This window comes from Ranitomeya imitator, chromosome 5 (genome assembly GCF_032444005.1).
Source record: "Ranitomeya imitator isolate aRanImi1 chromosome 5, aRanImi1.pri, whole genome shotgun sequence".
Classification (NCBI taxonomy): domain Eukaryota; kingdom Metazoa; phylum Chordata; class Amphibia; order Anura; family Dendrobatidae; genus Ranitomeya; species Ranitomeya imitator.
The window spans coordinates 416,258,096-416,276,725 of NC_091286.1; the positions used below are offsets into that span (position 1 = coordinate 416,258,096).

General features: G+C 45.6%; 1 protein-coding gene across 12 annotated transcripts in view; it reads left to right on the plus strand.

Annotated features, from left to right (window-relative positions):
- Positions 1–18,630, plus strand: part of LOC138638065 (latent-transforming growth factor beta-binding protein 4-like) — a 385,781-nt gene that overhangs the window by 285,444 nt on the left and 81,707 nt on the right. For 11 of the 12 annotated variants that reach the window (XM_069727038.1, XM_069727040.1, XM_069727039.1 and 8 more), the window contains 2 exons: positions 13,381–13,500; positions 17,849–17,968. In XM_069727038.1, the coding sequence (XP_069583139.1) occupies positions 13,381–13,500; positions 17,849–17,968 (240 nt within the window). The remainder of the gene's footprint in view (positions 1–13,380; positions 13,501–17,848; positions 17,969–18,630) is intronic. The other variant, XM_069727047.1, reaches the window with a different exon arrangement.

The following is an 18,630-nucleotide window of genomic DNA, read 5'->3' on the forward strand; positions in this document are numbered from 1 at the left end:
CCTCTAGCTCTTTTGCCTCCTCTCGTGAAACTGGTAAAAGTAAAAGCAGCGCGTCGTTAGTGGATGTTCACGGTCAGGGACAAGTCGCTTCCTTGTCCTCTTCAGCAAAAACAACAACAGAGAAGAATGCAGCAGGCGACACAACGGGTTACTCCATGGAGCTCTTTACACATACCGTCCCTGGCTTAGAAAGTGAAGCAGTTAACAGTCCATGCCCATTACAAGTTGAATCTGACATGGAGTGCACTGATGCACAGCCACAGCCAGACTACTATGCTGGTCCTTTGACTCAGACCACAACATTGCCCTCGCAGGGTGCTGATCAAGAATCAGACCCTGATGAGACTATGTTGCCCCATCACGAACGCTATACCACCGACCGACACGGTGACACAGACGAAGTTGCACACGAGCTACAAGAAGAGGTAATAGATGACCCAGTTCTTGACCCCGATTGGCAGCCATTGGGGGAACAGGGTGCAGGCGGCAGCAGTTCTGAAGCGGAGGAGGAGGGGCCGCAGCAGGCATCAACATCGCAACAGGTTCCATCTGCTGGGCCCGTATCTTGCCCAAAACGCGTGGCAAAGTCAAAACCTGTTGGAGGACAGCGTGGCCATCCGGTTAAAGCTCAGTCTGCAATGCCTGAAAAGGTATCCGATGCTAGAAAGAGTGCAGTCTGGCATTTTTTTTAAACAACATCCAATTGATCAGCGCAAAGTCATCTGTCAAAAATGTTCAACTACCTTAAGCAGAGGGCAGAATCTGAAAAGTCTCAATACAAGTTGCATGCATAGACATTTAACCACCATGCATTTGCAAGCTTGGACTAACTACCAAACGTCCCTTAAGGTTGTAGCACCCTCGGCCAATGAAGCTAGTCATCAACGCAACATCCCTTCCGGCAGTGTAGGGTCACCATTTTCTGCACCACCTGCAGTATCTGTGCAGGTTTCTTTGCCAGGCCAAAGCAGTCAGGGTCAGGGAATCACCAGTTTCGTAGTAGGAAACACTGCATCTAGGGCACCGGTGGCAACAATACCATCTCCCACCGTCTCTCAGTCTGCCATGTCCACCGGCACCCCCGCTAGTTCCCCGATCTCCAGCTCTCCAGTCCAGCTCACCCTACATGAGACTATGGTTAGAAAAAGGAAGTACTTAGCCTCGCATCCGCGTACACAGGGTTTGAACGCCCACATAGCTAGACTAATCTCGTTAGAGATGATGCCCTACCGGTTAGTTAAAAGCGAAGCTTTCAAAGCCCTGATGGACTACGCTGTACCACGCTACGAGCTACCCAGTCGACACTTTTTTTCCAGAAAAGCCATCCCAGCCCTCCACCAGCATGTTAAAGAGCGCATCGTCCATGCACTCAGGCAATCTGTGAGCACAAAGGTGCACCTGACAACAGATGCATGGACCAGTAGGCATGGCCAGGGACGTTACGTGTCCATCACGGCACACTGGGTAAATGTGGTGGATGCAGGGTCCACAGGGGACAGCAAGTTTGGGACAGTTCTGCCTAGCCCACGGTCTAGGAAACAGTTGGCTGTAGCCGTTCGCACCCCCTCCTCCTCCTCCTCGTCCTCCTGCAGAAGCGAGACCTCGTCCACAGACCGCAGTCGCACAACCACTCCATCCGCAGCTGCCACTGTTGCACACCAGGTCTCCCATTATGGGGCAGCTACTGGCAAACGTCAGCAGGCTGTATTGGCTATGAAGTGTTTGGGCGACAACAGACACACCGCTGAAGTTCTGTCCGAGTTCTTGCAGAAAGAAACGCAGTCGTGGCTGGGCACTGTAGATCTTGAGGCAGGCAAGGTAGTGAGTGATAACGGAAGGAATTTCATGGCTGCCATCTCCCTTTCCCAACTGAAACACATTCCTTGCCTGGCTCACACCTTAAACCTGGTGGTGCAGTGCTTCCTGAAAAGTTATCCGGGGTTATCCGACCTGCTCCTCAAAGTACGTGGACTTTGCTCACATATCCGCCGTTCGCCCGTACACTCCAGCCGTATGCAGACCTATCAGCGTTCTTTGAACCTTCCCCAGCATCGCCTAATCATAGACGTTGCAACAAGGTGGAACTCAACACTGCACATGCTTCAGAGACTGTGTGAACAGAGGCGGGCTGTTATGTTTTTGTGGGAGGATACACATACACGGGCAGGCAGTAGGATGGCAGACATGGAGTTGTCAGGTGTGCAGTGGTCGAAGATTCAAGACATGTGTCAAGTCCTTCAGTGTTTTGAGGAATGCACACGGCTGGTTAGTGCAGACAACGCCATAATAAGCATGAGCATCCCCCTAATGCGTCTGCTGATGCAAAGTTTGACGCACATAAAGGATCAGGCGTCTGCAACTGAGGAAGAGGAAAGCCTTGATGACAGTCAGCCATTGTCTGGCCAGGGCAGTGTACAGGACGAGGTAGCGGGCGAAGAGGAGGAGGAGGACGAGGAGGATGATGGGGATGATTATATTTTTAATGAGGAAGCTTTTCCGGGGCCAGTGGAAATTGTTGGCGCGGCAAGGCCGGGTTCTGGTTTTTGGAGGGACACAAGTGACGTGGATTTGCCTGAAACTGCCCCTCAACCAAGCACAACCACAGATTTGAGAACTGGAACTTTGGCCCACATGGCGGATTATGCCTTACGTATCCTCAAAAGGGACACACGCATAACAAAAATGATGAACGATGACGATTACTGGTTGGCCTGCCTCCTTGATCCTCGCTATAAAGGCAAATTGCAAAATATAATGCCACATGAGAACTTGGAACTAATATTAGCAACCAAACAATCAACTCTTGTTGACCGTTTGCTTCTGGCATTCCCTGCACACAGCGCCCGTGAACGTTCTCACACGAGCTGCAGGGGCCAGCAGACCAGAGGTGTTAGAGGGGCAGAAATCAGAAGTGGCGTTGGCCAGAGGGGTTTTCTGACCAGGTTGTGGAGTGATTTTGCTATGACCGCAGACAGGACAGGTACTGCAGCATCAATTCAAAGTGACAGGAGACAACATTTGTCCAGTATGGTTACTAACTATTTTTCATCCCTTATCGACGTTCTCCCTCAACCGTCATTCCCATTTGATTACTGGGCATCAAAATTAGACACCTGGCCAGAATTGGCCGAATATGCATTGCAGGAGCTTGCTTGCCCGGCAGCTAGTGTCCTATCAGAAAGAGTATTCAGTGCTGCAGGTTCAATACTAACAGAAAAAAGGACTCGTCTGGCTACCCAAAATGTAGATGATCTAACCTTCATTAAAATGAACCACAACTGGATTTCGAAATCTTTTGCCCCACCTTGCCCGGCTGACACCTAGCTTTCCTATGTAAAGGTCTTGCCTGTGGACTATTCTGAACGACTTTTCCAATCTCGTAATTTGCAGCACCTGATTGTCCAGCATCCAACATGTTAACACCTCCCTAAATGGCCAAAGTCCCCACACGGGCCCGTGGTATCGCCACTTGGCGCCAGCACCCGTGAGAGTACTGTTTGTCTGAAGAGGTGGGTGTGCCCGCTTTTGGTTGACGGCACTGCCACTAGGTTCCTCATAGTACAATAAAGTGTCTGGCGGTGGTGGTGCGCACCCAACGTCAGACACAACGTTGTAATATGAGGGGCCCTGGGCCTGTACCGCCGGCCACAAGACAGTCCCCCCCCCAGCTCAAACAGTGCTCTACCACTTGCAAAATTTTCTCTCACAGCTCCACCAATGTTTAGTCTATGCGCTGACATCCTTCAATGCCTGGCACTGTCAATACCATTGTATTGACATTTTTGTTATGTTAGGCCTTCGAAGCCTGTCTGCGGTCCCTCCTTCCACTAGGCCTCCACTGACCTGTCTACTGCTGTCCGTGTTCCCCTGGAACCAATTGTAAATTGCCTACATCCCAATTTTTTTTATGTTAGGCCTTCGAAGCCTGTCTGCGGCCCGTTCTTTCCACTACTACTACACTGACCAGGCCACTGCTGCCCGTGTTCCCCTGGAACCAATTTTAAATTGCCTACAGCCAGCCCAATTTATTATGTTAGGCCTTCAAAGCCTGTCTGCGGCCCGTTCTTTCCACTACTACTACACTGACCAGGCCACTGCTGCCCGTGTTCCCCTGGAACCAATTTTAAATTGCCTACAGCCAGCCCAATTTATTATGTTAGGCCTTCAAAGCCTGTCTGCGGCCCGTTCTTTCCACTACTACTACACTGACCTGTCTACTGCTGCCCGTGTTCCCCTGGAACCAATTGTAAATTGCCTACAGCCAGCCCATTTTATTATGTTAGGCCTTCGAAGCCTGTCTGCGGTCCCTCCTTCCACTAGGCCTCCACTGACCTGTCTACTGCTGCCCGTGTTCCCCTGGAACCAATTGTAAATTGCCTACAGCCAGCCCAATTTATTATGTTAGGGCTTCGAAGCCTGTCTGCGGTCCCTCCTTCCACTAGGCCACCACTGACCTGTCTACTGCTGCCCGTGTTCCCCTGGAACCAATTGTAAATTGCCTACAGCCAGCCCATTTTATTATGTTAGGCCTTCGAAGCCTGTCTGCGGTCCCTCCTTCCACTAGGCCTCCACTGACCTGTCTACTGCTGCCCGTGTTCCCCTGGAACCAATTGTAAATTGCCTACAGCCAGCCCAATTTATTATGTTAGGGCTTCGAAGCCTGTCTGTGGCCCGTTCTTTCCACTACTACTGCACTGACCAGGCCACTGCTGCCCGTGTTCCCCTGGAACCAATTTTAAATTGCCTACAGCCAGCCCAATTTATTATGTTAGGCCTTCGAAGCCTGTCTGCGGTCCATCCTTCCACTAGGCCTCCACTGACCTGTCTACTGCTGCCCGTGTTCCCCTGGAACCAATTGTAAATTGCCTACAGCCAGCCCAATTTATTATGTTAGGCCTTCGAAGCCTGTCTGCGGTCCCTCCTTCCACTAGGCCTCCACTGACCTGTCTACTGCTGCCCGTGTTCCCCTGGAACCAATTGTAAATTGCCTACAGCCAGCCCAATTTATTATGTTAGGGCTTCGAAGCCTGTCTGCGGTCCCTCCTTCCACTAGGCCACCACTGACCAGTCTACTGCTGCCCGTGTTCCCCTGGAACCAATTGTAAATTGCCTACATCCCAATTTTTTTTATGTTAGGCCTTCGAAGCCTGTCTGCGGCCCGTTCTTTCCACTACTACTACACTGACCAGGCCACTGCTGCCCGTGTTCCCCTGGAACCAATTTTAAATTGCCTACAGCCAGCCCAATTTATTATGTTAGGCCTTCAAAGCCTGTCTGCGGCCCGATCTTTCCACTACTACTACACTGACCTGTCTACTGCTGCCCGTGTTCCCCTGGAACCAATTGTAAATTGCCTACAGCCAGCCCATTTTATTATGTTAGGCCTTCGAAGCCTGTCTGCGGTCCCTCCTTCCACTAGGCCTCCACTGACCTGTCTACTGCTGCCCGTGTTCCCCTGGAACCAATTGTAAATTGCCTACAGCCAGCCCAATTTATTATGTTAGGGCTTCGAAGCCTGTCTGCGGTCCCTCCTTCCACTAGGCCTCCACTGACCTGTCTACTGCTGCCCGTGTTCCCCTGGAACCAATTGTAAATTGCCTACAGCCAGCCCAATTTATTATGTTAGGGCTTCGAAGCCTGTCTGCGGTCCCTCCTTCCACTAGGCCACCACTGACCTGTCTACTGCTGCCCGTGTTCCCCTGGAACCAATTGTAAATTGCCTACAGCCAGCCCATTTTATTATGTTAGGCCTTCGAAGCCTGTCTGCGGTCCCTCCTTCCACTAGGCCTCCACTGACCTGTCTACTGCTGCCCGTGTTCCCCTGGAACCAATTTTAAATTGCCTACAGCCAGCCCAATTTATTATGTTAGGGCTTCGAAGCCTGTCTGCGGCCCGTTCTTTCCACTACTACTGCACTGACCAGGCCACTGCTGCCCGTGTTCCCCTGGAACCAATTTTAAATTGCCTACAGGCAGTCCAATTTATTATGTTAGGCCTTCGAAGCCTGTCTGCGGTCCCTCCTTCCACTAGGCCTCCACTGACCTGTCTACTGCTGCCCGTGTTCCCCTGGAACCAATTGTAAATTGCCTACAGCCAGCCCAATTTATTATGTTAGGGCTTCGAAGCCTGTCTGCGGTCCCTCCTTCCACTAGGCCACCACTGACCTGTCTACTGCTGCCCGTGTTCCCCTGGAACCAATTGTAAATTGCCTACAGCCAGCCCATTTTATTATGTTAGGCCTTCGAAGCCTGTCTGCGGTCCCTCCTTCCACTAGGCCTCCACTGACCTGTCTACTGCTGCCCGTGTTCCCCTGGAACCAATTTTAAATTGCCTACAGCCAGCCCAATTTATTATGTTAGGGCTTCGAAGCCTGTCTGCGGCCCGTTCTTTCCACTACTACTGCACTGACCAGGCCACTGCTGCCCGTGTTCCCCTGGAACCAATTTTAAATTGCCTACAGGCAGTCCAATTTATTATGTTAGGCCTTCGAAGCCTGTCTGCGGTCCCTCCTTCCACTAGGCCTCCACTGACCTGTCTACTGCTGCCCGTGTTCCCCTGGAACCAATTGTAAATTGCCTACAGCCAGCCCAATTTATTATGTTAGGCCTTCGAAGCCTGTCTGCGGTCCCTCCTTCCACTAGGCCTCCACTGACCTGTCTACTGCTGCCCATGTTCCCCTGGAACCAATTGTAAATTGCCTACAGCCAGCCCAATTTATTATGTTAGGGCTTCGAAGCCTGTCTGCGGTCCCTCCTTCCACTAGGCCACCACTGACCAGTCTACTGCTGCCCGTGTTCCCCTGGAACCAATTGTAAATTGCCTACAGCCAGCCCATTTTATTATGTTAGGCCTTCGAAGCCTGTCTGCGGTCCCTCCTTCCACTAGGCCTCCACTGACCTGTCTACTGCTGCCCGTGTACCCCTTGAACCAACATCAGAAAATATAAAAATAAGTATTTTGCTTATAAAAAAGAAAATACTGGAGAGATATCAAATGCAGACATTTTAACATTAAAAACAAACACATACAACTAAAATCTGGTACAGTACTAAAAATGGCCACCAGCTACAATAACTTTCTCCTGCAAGTAGTTAACTGAAAGGTTTTTTCAATTGAAAACACAGATATGGCATCCACCGAGTGTTGTCCTGTCGCGTCTTCTTTATATTATTGCCAAGAAGATGCAAACCAATGAAAATAATAAAATCATTAATTAACAAAATAATAGAGTAAGTCAAAACCACATTGCAAATAAACATTCATTACAAATAAAGAAGCAGGGCGCGTCCGAGGGTGAGTATATACCTAATAAGAATATAATCACCCTCGGATGCGCCCGGCTTCTTTCCGACAGCCTTCCTTCCTAAGAATCAGCCCTTCCGTGGTGTAGAGAGATGGTGTGTTACACTCCAAGGTGTTCCCCAGGTTGCCTTTCCTGAGCTTCGATCTTCATGCTCTCGTTTAGTAGTTGTCGGAAAGTAGGCTGCATTAGGCCTACAAATTGGGTATGGGGTGGAGAGAGATGGTGTGTTACACTCCAAGGTGTTCCCCAGGTTTCCTTGCCATTGCTTCGGTCTTCTGACTCTCGTTTAGTAGTTGTAGAAAAGTACACTGCATTAGGCCTACAAAATGGGTATGGGGTGGAGAGAGAGGGTGTGTTACACTCCAAGGTGTTCCCCAGGTTGCCTTTCCTGAGCTTCGATCTTCCGGCTCTCGTTTAGTAGTTGTTGGAAACTACGCTGCATTAGGCCTTCAAATTGGGTATGGGGTGTAGAGAGAGGGTGTGTTACACTCCAAGGTGTTCCCCAGGTTGCCTTTCCTGAGCTTCGATCTTCCCGCTCTCATTTAGTAGTTGTTGGAAACTACGCTGCATTAGGCCTTCAAATTGGGTATGGGGTGTAGAGATAGGGTGTGTTACACTCCAAGGTGTTCCCCAGGTTGCCTTTCCTGAGCTTTGATCTTCCGGCTCTCGTTTAGTAGTTGTTGGAAACTACGCTGCATTAGGCCTTCAAATTGGGTATGGGGTGTAGAGAGAGGGTGTGTTACACTCCAAGGTGTTCCCCAGGTTGCCTTTCCTGAGCTTCGATCTTCCGGCTCTCGTTTAGTAGTTGTTGGAAACTACGCTGCATTAGGCCTTCAAATTTGGTATGGGGTGTAGAGAGAGGGTGTGTTACACTCCAAGGTGTTCCCCAGGTTGCCTTTCCTGAGCTTCGATCTTCCGGCTCTCGTTTAGTAGTTGTTGGAAACTACGCTGCATTAGGCCTACAAATTGGGTATGGGGGAAACATTGGCGCATCTGCGGTCCCTCCTTCCTCTAGGCCTCCACTGACCTGTCTACTGCTGCCCGTGTTCCCCTGGAACCAATTTTAAATTGCCTACAGGCAGCCCAATTTATGATGTTAGGGCTTCGAAGCCTGTCTGCGGTCCCTCCTTCCACTAGGCCTCCACTGACCTGTCTACTGCTGTCCGAGGTTCCCCTGGAACCAATTGTAAATTGCCTACATCCCAATTTTTGTTATGTTAGGCCTTCAAAGCCTGTCTGCGGCCCATTCTTTCCACTACTACTACACTGACCAGGCCACTGCTGCCCGTGTTCCCCTGGAACCAATTTTTAATTGCCTACAGCCAGCCCAATTTATTATGTTAGGGCTTCGAAGCCTGTCTGCGGTCCCTCCTTCCACTAGGCCACCACTGACCTGTCTACTGCTGCCCGTGTTCCCCTGGAACCAATTGTAAATTGCCTACAGCCAGCCCAATTTATTATTTTAGGGCTTCGAAGCCTGTCTGCGGTCCCTCCTTCCACTAGGCCTCCACTGACCTGTCTACTGCTGCCCGTGTACCCCTTGAACCAACATCAGAAAATATAAAAATAAGTATTTTGCTTATAAAAAAGAAAATACTGGAGAGATATCAAATGCAGACATTTTAACATTAAAAACAAACACATACAACTAAAATCTGGTACAGTACTAAAAATGGCCACCAGCTACAATAACTTTCTCCTGCAAGTAGTTAACTGAAAGGTTTTTTCAATTGAAAACACAGATATGGCATCCACCGAGTGTTGTCCTGTCGCGTCTTCTTTATATTATTGCCAAGAAGATGCAAAACAATGAAAATAATAAAATCATTAATTACCAAAATAATAGAGTAAGTCAAAACCACATTGCAAATAAACATTCATTACAAATAAAGAAGCAGGGCGCGTCCGAGGGTGAGTATATACCTAATAAGAATATAATCACCCTCGGATGCGCCCGGCTTCTTTCCGACAGCCTTCCTTCCTAAGAATCAGCCCTTCCGTGGTGTAGAGAGATGATGTGTTACACTCCAAGGTGTTCCCCAGGTTGCCTTTCCTGAGCTTCGATCTTCATGCTCTCGTTTAGTAGTTGTCGGAAAGTAGGCTGCATTAGGCCTACAAATTGGGTATGGGGTGGAGAGAGATGTTGTGTTACACTCCAAGGTGTTCCCCAGGTTTCCTTGCCATTGCTTCGGTCTTACGACTCTCGTTTAGTAGTTGTAGAAAAGTACACTGCATTAGGCCTACAAAATGGGTATGGGGTGGAGAGAGATGGTGTGTTACACTCCAAGGTGTTCCCCAGGTTGCCTTTCCTGAGCTTCGATCTTCATGCTCTCGTTTAGTAGTTGTCGGAAAGTAGGCTGCATTAGGCCTACAAATTGGGTATGGGGTGGAGAGAGATGTTGTGTTACACTCCAAGGTGTTCCCCAGGTTTCCTTGCCATTGCTTCGGTCTTACGACTCTCGTTTAGTAGTTGTAGAAAAGTACACTGCATTAGGCCTACAAAATGGGTATGGGGTGGAGAGAGATGGTGTGTTACACTCCAAGGTGTTCCCCAGGTTGCCTTTCCTGAGCTTCGATCTTCATGCTCTCGTTTAGTAGTTGTCGGAAAGTAGGCTGCATTAGGCCTACAAATTGGGTATGGGGTGGAGAGAGATGTTGTGTTACACTCCAAGGTGTTCCCCAGGTTTCCTTGCCATTGCTTCGGTCTTCAGACTCTCGTTTAGTAGTTGTAGAAAACTACACTGCATTAGGACAACAAAATGGGTATCGGGTGGAGAGAGATGGTGTGTTACACTCCAAGGTGTTCTCCAGGTTGCCTTTCCTGAGCTTCTATCTTCAGGCTCTCATTAAATTGTGGTTAAATGGAACAACTGCATTTGGCGTACTAGTTGGTTTGGGGCCTACTATCGGTGTCTGCCACTCCTTGCTGTTCTCCTGGTTTCCTGTCCTGAAATTCCATTTTCAGGCTCTCGTTAAGTAGTTGTTAATGTTAGACTGCATTTGGCCTACTAGTTGGGTTGGGGCCTACTATCGGTGTCTGCCACTCCTTGCTGTTCTCCTCCACTGAACAAAGCTGTGCCGCCTGTTTACTACGGTTGCCAATTTTGATCTGCATTTCGACTACTTACTGATTTGGGCCTACTCTCTGTGTCAGCCTCTCATTCCAGTTGTCCTCCACTGCAATGCCCCCTGGTTATTCCTGTGTTACCAATTTTGAACTGCATTTAGCCCACTTTATTATTTGGGCCTATATCTGTGTTTCCTCCTCATCCTGCCCATTGCCCAGCCAGTGATAGATGAGTCTGCTGGTACATTGACCCATAACGCAACATTCCCCGTGCACGCTACACAACAACATTGTGACCCTGCTGAAAGTCAGGTTGCTCTTCCCGCATACCATACCACCTTACACGGGGACAAAGAGGAAGGTGCAGATGAAAGTGCAGGTTCCTTCATCAGGTGGGGGGAGGAATACTAGTTGGCGACGTCACTGGCACAGGGCCTCTCATAGTACGCAAAAGTGTTGCTGCCGGTGGGAGGCGCCCCCGCCGTGCAAACACACCGCTGTACTTTGAGGTGCCCTGTGCCAGTGCCAATGCCAACAAGTGGGCCCCCCCTGCTTGCTCAGGTTCACAGCACTTGCAAAGTTGAAATACTTACCTCTCCCTGCTCCACTGCCGTGACGTGGTCCAGATTTCCTGGGCCCACTAATTACTTGAACCAGCCCTACCCCCCACAACTTTAGCCAAATGACCCCCAATTTCAAATGCCTTCCAATTATTATAAGGTAAATTACGCTTGACAAGCTTCATTAAGAAGAATGGATGGTTTTGACATTAAAATGGGCACTCTAGGTGTTTTCCTGGCCCCCACTCACTGCCGACTATGCTGCGCCATTGACTTGCATTGGGTTTCGTGTTTCGGTCGATCCCGACTTTACATCATAATCGGCCGATTTCACTCGACCCGACTTTTGAGATAGTCGGGTTTCGCGAAACCCGGCTCGACTCTAAAAAGGTCAAGGTCGCTCAACTCTACTTGTAATGATGGATTCTCAGGTGAGGAAATAAATTGATCGCATTATATTAACTTTTGTTATAATAGTTATTGTCATTAATTCTCACTGTTAAAAAACTTAAAGTAGGTTTTTTTTGTAGTCTGCTGAAAACAGGAAAACTTTGATAAATATATTTTCAATACAACATCTAACTCTAATGTTACATCTTCAGTTACCCATTTTGCTGCCAGAAGTTTCTTGACATTTTGTGCCTATGTTAGATAGGACAATTTTCTAATTTCTGACGTGTACAAATGAAAGTAGCAATAGTGGACTATGGGAAAAACGAGGGCAAATTTTAACAGCAAGCAATCTGACATTTTGCTTGTTCTTGTGCTTTGGCTAAAAGTTTTTGTATTAATCAGGAGATATTACTCATTGTGATGATAGGAATGACCTGACCAATAACATCTGTTCACTTGCACTAACACAATAGGGACTTACATTTGCACATGAAGAGAAATTTCCATATTGAAATATGCTAATCTCTTAAAGTGAGTTTAATAATGAGTGTCTATATATCTATATACATAATTGTCTAAGGGTCACTTCCGTCTGTCTGTCCTTCTGTCACGGTTATTCATTCGCTGATTGGTCTCGGCAGCTGCCTGTCATGGCTGCCGCGACCAATCAGCGACGGCCACAGTCCGATTAGTCCCTCCCCTACTCCCCTGCACTCACTGCCCGACGCCAGCTCCATAATCCCCTTCAATCACCGCTCACACAGGGTTAATGGCAGCGTTATCGGCCCACGGTGTAACGCACTCCGTTACCGCTGCTATTAACCCTGTGTGTCCCCAACTATTTACTATTGATGCTACCTATGCAGCATCAATAATAAAAATATGTAATGTTAAAAAATAATAATAAAAAAAAAACCTGCTGTACTCACCATCCGCCGCCTTTCGCGCTCCTCGCCATGCTCCCGGGACCGCTCCTTTGCAAGCGGCAGCTTCCGCTTCCAGGGCTGGTGTGCGACAAGGACCTGCCGTGACGTCACGGTCATGTGACCGCGACGTCATCATAGGTCCTGCTCACACAAGCCATATGCTTACCACACATCTGGATCAGTTCGCTGAGGGAACTAGTTTCCGAAATTGTGTCACTTGTGGGGGAATTTTCACTGTTTAGGCACCTCAGAGACTCGCCAAATGCGACATGGCGTCCGCCAATTGTTCCAGCAAATTTTGCATTCAAAAAGTTTTCCCCCTCATGTGGGGTATTGACATGCTCAGGAGAAACTGCATAACAAATTTTTGGGGTCCATTTCTTCCTGTTACCCTTGTCAAAATTCAAAAAATTGTATCTGAAGTAATTTTTTTGTGAAAAAAAGGTAAATGTTCATTTTTTTCATATTCCAAAAATTCTTGTGAAATACCTGAAGGGATAATAAACTTCTTGAATGTGGTTTTGAGCACCTTGAGGGGTGCAGTTTTTAGAATGGTGTAACTTTGGGGTGTTTTCTATCACATAGACCCCTCAAAGTCACTTCAAATGTGAGTTGGTCCCTAAAAAAATGGTTTTGTAAATTTTGTTGAAAAAATAGAAATCTCTTTGTCGAATTTTAACCCTTATAACTTCCTAAAAAAAAATATTTTGTTGCAAAAATTGTGCTGATTTAAAGTCGACATGTGGGAAATGTTAGTTATTAACTATTTTGTGTGACACATAAGGGTATAAGGATTAAAGGTATGAAAATTGCAAAATTTTCCAAATTTTATACAAATTTCCATTTTTTCCACTCTATCATGGAGTACAGTATGTCAAGAAAAAAATAATCTCAGAATCAGCGGGATACATTGAAGTGTTCAGCAGTAGAGCTTAGCACACCTTCCCACCTTGTAATTTTTCATTTGTCTCCACACCCTTTTCCTTGATTGATAGCTCTGGTTTTATTAGAGCTAAATGTGTTAATGGTTGATATTCTTATAAAACTGTAACTATTTAGATCATGTATGTAGGTAAATACATTTTTATTATGCAATCTGTCTCTTATGTTACAACTTTTTACATTGATCAGGTAACGGGACCCACTGTGATGATATTGATGAATGTGAGACCAATAATATCTGCTCACCTGATGCCACCTGCACTAACACAATAGGAAATTACACCTGTGCCTGTAATGTTGGATTCTGGGGTGAGTTCTGACTTGTCATTCATTCCTGTTTTTACTTTTTTAATCAATGTCTAATTGTAATATTTTTCGATACAATCGGGCCAAAGCCAAAAAAGTAAATTATACATAAATTTAGCAATCTGTTTGAAATTTAAGGTATTCTTAATAACCCTTTTCACTCACAGAATGTAAAAGCCATTCTATGTCCTATGTAGAATGTGGGTGCATGGAGGGGACAAAGGACCTGATCCCGATCCATACACGGTGGTTTCTGGCTCTCTTATACCGCCGACTTCTTCCACTAACAGCAGCGTCCAGTGCGACCTTAAGTGTCTGCTGTTTATCTCCTTATACTCTGCCATTTGTGACAACAGTAGTGATAAGCGAGTATAAAAACGAAATCTCCGAGCACTAACAAATACTCGGAGACCACCCGAGCGTGCTCGGGAAAACACAAGCAACGAGTATACTCGTCACTAGACAACAGCAGTTAAATCGCCCAATTCTGTCATCCAGGCATCCATTCAAGTGTCCATCAGAATGCCTGTGACATGTTGACATGCTTTTGGGCTGTTGATGGGTTGGCATTGTGATTGGAGATATATTGGAGACTCCCTTTGTAACCATCTTGGTAGGTCTGAAAAGCCCTGTTGCAGGCTGTGTCTCATCATCATTTTCACTAAAATATATCACAGTAGGCCGGTTTCACACGTCAGTGGCTCCGGTACGTGAGGTGACAGTTTCCCCACGTACCGGAGACACTGACTCGCGTAGACACATTAAAATAAATGTGTCTCTGCACATGTCAGCGTGTTTTCACAGACCGTGTGTCCGTTTGCAAAACACGGAGACATGTCAGTGTTCGTGGGAGCGCACGAATCACAAGGACCCATTAAAGTCAATGGGTCCGTGTAAACACGTACCGCACACGGATGCTGTCTGTGTGCCATCCTTGTGCTGTCCGTTTGCGTTTTTCCTGTCATAGGGTTAAAATTGTAAAAATTGTTGCAATACACGCACACGGACAGCGCACGGACAGCACACGGACAGCACACGAACCGTAAAAACGTACTCACGGACATCACATGGATCCCACACGGATGGCCTACGTGAGCACACGGACACACGGACACGGATAACTCCTGTACCATTTTCTCTGGTACTGGAATTATCTGGACGTGTGAGACTGGCCGTATATGGTACTAGCAAGCAAGATGATTCAAGTCTCCTGAGGTGGTGAAAAATAAAGGGAAAAACGAAATCACCTGTTTTTCTCCTTCAGAAATGAAGAAATGCACAAAAAACATATTCAGTATATTTTCTTCCCCCCCAAAAAAAGATTTATCATAGTCTAATCCTATCCTGTGTGATAGTCTGCTGAGCTGTATATCTAATCCTATCCTGTGTGATAGTCTGCTGAGCTGTGTATCTAATCCTATCCTGTGTGACAGTCTGCTGAGCTGTGTATCTAACCTTATCTTGTGTGATACTGTCTGCTGAGCTGTGTATCTAATTCTATCCTGTGTGATAGTCTGCTGAGCAGTGTATGTAATCCTATCCTGTGTGATATTGTCTGCTGAGCTGTGTATCTAATCCTATCCTGTGTGACAGTCTGCTGAGCTGTGTATCTAATCCTTTCCTGTGTAATAATCTGCTGAGCTGTGTATCTAATCCTATCCTGTGTAATAATCTGCTGAGCTGTGTATCTAATCCTATCCTGTGTAATAGTCTGCTGAGCTGTGTATGTAATCATATCCTGTGTGATACTGTCTGATGACCTGTGTATCTAATCCTATCCTGTGTGATACTGTCTGCTGAGCTGTGTATCTAATCCTATGATGTGTGATACTGTCTGCTGAGCTGTGTTTCTAATCCTATCCTGTGTGATACTGTCTGCTGAGCTGTGTATCTAATCCTATCTTGTATAATAGTCTGCTGAGCTGTGTATCTAATCCTTTCCTGTGTAATAGTCTGCTGAGCTGTGTATCTAATCCTATCCTGTGTAATAGTCTGCTGAGCTGTGTATCTAATCCTATCGTGTGTAATAGTCTGCTGAGCTCTGTATCTAATCCATTCCTGTGTAATAGTCTGCTGAGCTGTGTATCTAATCCTATCGTGTGTAATAGTCTGCTGAGCAGTGTATGAAATCATATCCTTTGTGATACTGTCTGCTGAGCTGTGTATCTAATCCTATCCTGTGTGATACTGTCTGCTGAGCTGTGTATCTAATCCTATCTTGTTTGATACTGTCCGCTGAGTTGACGGGGCTATGTGGATTGATTGTTCTGTATTTTCATGACTATGAAAATTGTAAATTCACACTAAAGGCATCAAAACTATGAATTTCCCATGACTACTCCTTGAAGCTCATCAAGAGAATGCCAAGAGTGCGCAAAGCAGTCATCAAAGCAAAAGGTGGCTACCTTGAAGAACCTAGAATATAAGACATCATTTCAGTTGTTTCACACTTTTTTGTTAACTATATAATTCCACATGTGTTAATTCATAGTTTTGATGCCTTCAGTGTGAATGTACAATTTTCATAGTCATGAAATATATATATATATATACATAAATATATATATATATATATATATATATATATATATATATATATATATATATATGTATATATCAGCACATAGTGACAAGAATTTATGACGTGTAAAGAGAATGAAAGATTGTTTGGCAATAGCCATGTGGGGGACCTAGCTAGCATGTGGAAGAAGGTGGTCTGGTCATATGAAGCTAAAGTAGAACTTTAGAACTAACACTGCACATCACCCTGAAAACACCATCACCACCATCATGCTGATCAGAGTTGATGGGAAGATAGACAGAGCTAAATACAGGGCTATCCTGGAGGAACACTTATTAGAGGATGCAAAAGACTTAAGACTGGGGCGTAGGTTCACCTTCCAGCAGCATGACGACCATGATGACCATTACCCAGGCAAAGCACATACCTAAATCCCATTGACATTCTTGAAGACTTGAAAGCTGCTGCTCACAGATTCTCTCCATACAATCTACCACACTTTGGACTGAAACGTCGCACATGGGCCAATAAAATACTCGTATTTTTTCTACTGGAGTGCTGCCTTCATCTTTCTGGACAATACAATCTACCTGAGCTAGATCTAGTTTCCAAAGAAGGGGCAAAAACTTCAGCCCCAAGATGTGCAAAGCTGGCAGAGACATACCCCAAAAGATTTGTAGCAGTAATTGTAGTGAAAGGCGGTTCTACAAAGTATTGACTAATGGGGGCTGAATACAAACGCACATTACAATTTTCAATTTAATATATTTTTAAATCTTTAGAAAACCATGTGTTATGTCCTTTATACTTCACAAATATTTGCTACTTTCCGTTGGCATATAGCATAAAATTCCAATAGAAAAATATTAAAATTTGGTTAACTGAAAAAACAGTAACAAATAGCAAGGTACAGCTAGATGACAGATTATCTACTGGCTAACATAGTACAAAGATATGTTTTTCATGTATAAAATAACAATAAAATACATTTAAATTGTGGGGGTAAAATGAAAAAACGTGGAAATGGTTATGGGGTATAAATACTTTTCAAGGCATTGTATATCCCAAAATGATACTATTAAGGGTATGTGCACACGTATTGTGGAGGACTGCGGATTTTTCCGCAGCGGATTTTGGAAAACCGTAGTGCAAAACTGCTGCGGGTTTTACTGCAGATTTATCGCGGTTTCTATTGCGAATTCCGCTGCGGTTTTACACCTGCAGTTTTCTATTGGAGCAGGTGTAAACCGGCAGCGGAATCCGCACAAAGAATTGACATGCTGCGGATTGTAAACCGCTGCGTTTCCGCACGTTTTTTCCGCAGCATGTGCACTGCGGATTTCGTTTCCCATAGGTTTACATTGTACTGTAAACGCATGGGAAACCGCTGCGGACCCGCAGCTGCGGAAACACTGCGGATCCGCAGCATGTGCACATACCCTAAAACTTCCAATTTTACTAAGAAACTCAACTATATAAATTTGGTTTGTATTGACTTGATAAATCATTTTGCTTAGCCATCTCCACTGCTGAGTGAATACAATAAAAGCAAAACAAAAAAACTAATAGCAGAAAAACCTAAATTAGACATTTTATGACACTTGGTATTTTTTACGCAAATGAATGAAGTAATTAAAAACTGTACCTCGTTCAAGAGAAAAAAAAAGCTCTTCTGTGGTCAGAAAAAATGTGATTCTTCGAAACAGAAGAGGAAAAGGGTGTAAAAACAAAAATGAATTGTGGCAGGAGGAGTTAAAGGTAACTTTCATTTTGAGTGTCTTCAGTATTTTGAGTTAATCGTTTTACTTTTTCCATTGCTTTCTTTCCTAGGTGATGGATATGACTGTGAGCCACTGACATCATGTAAGGATGATGGTGATTGTTCTCCTGGTGCAACGTGTAGTAATAGAACAGGAATCATCTTATGCACATGTAGTGATGGATACCAAGGTAATCACTTATCACTGTAGATGTCTGTATATTCAGCCATTCACTGGACTCCATCTATAGTCTATCAATAAGAACACCTGGTATCTTAGAAACATCAGGAATATTCAGAATGTGAATTACATATTAATTAATTGACTTTAGCTAAAATTGTTATTACTCTCATTACATGGTTTCTTCAGTACCTGGACATCCCCTCTATAAATAAGTTGTGATTGTTGTAAAATATAATAACATATACTCATCTCCTGCACTGACGCCATTCCAGAGATGTCAGTGCACTATCTATTGGGGCTCGCATGACATTGTGGGACAAGGGACAGCGCAGAAACCCAATTCTGGTTGTTGATTGGCTTCGGGTCTCACGTGACATAGCAATGTCATGGAAACCCCGAGAGCGACGGCGCTGATATCGCTGGTATGGCGCCTGTGCAGGAGATGAGTATATGTTAGCTTTATTTTATAGCTGCATTTGTAACAAAAGCTGGAAAGATAGTGAGCGCAATAGGGTCTTATCTGGGTTACAATGAGGAACAGAGTCAGAGAAAAATGTGTGAAAGCACAACCTCTGTGTTAAATTGAAAATCTAGGTTGCTGCTGCAACTTCAGTGGGTTGTAGACACCACCTCATGCTACTGTACAGTGCCTATAGAGGTGAAAGAAAT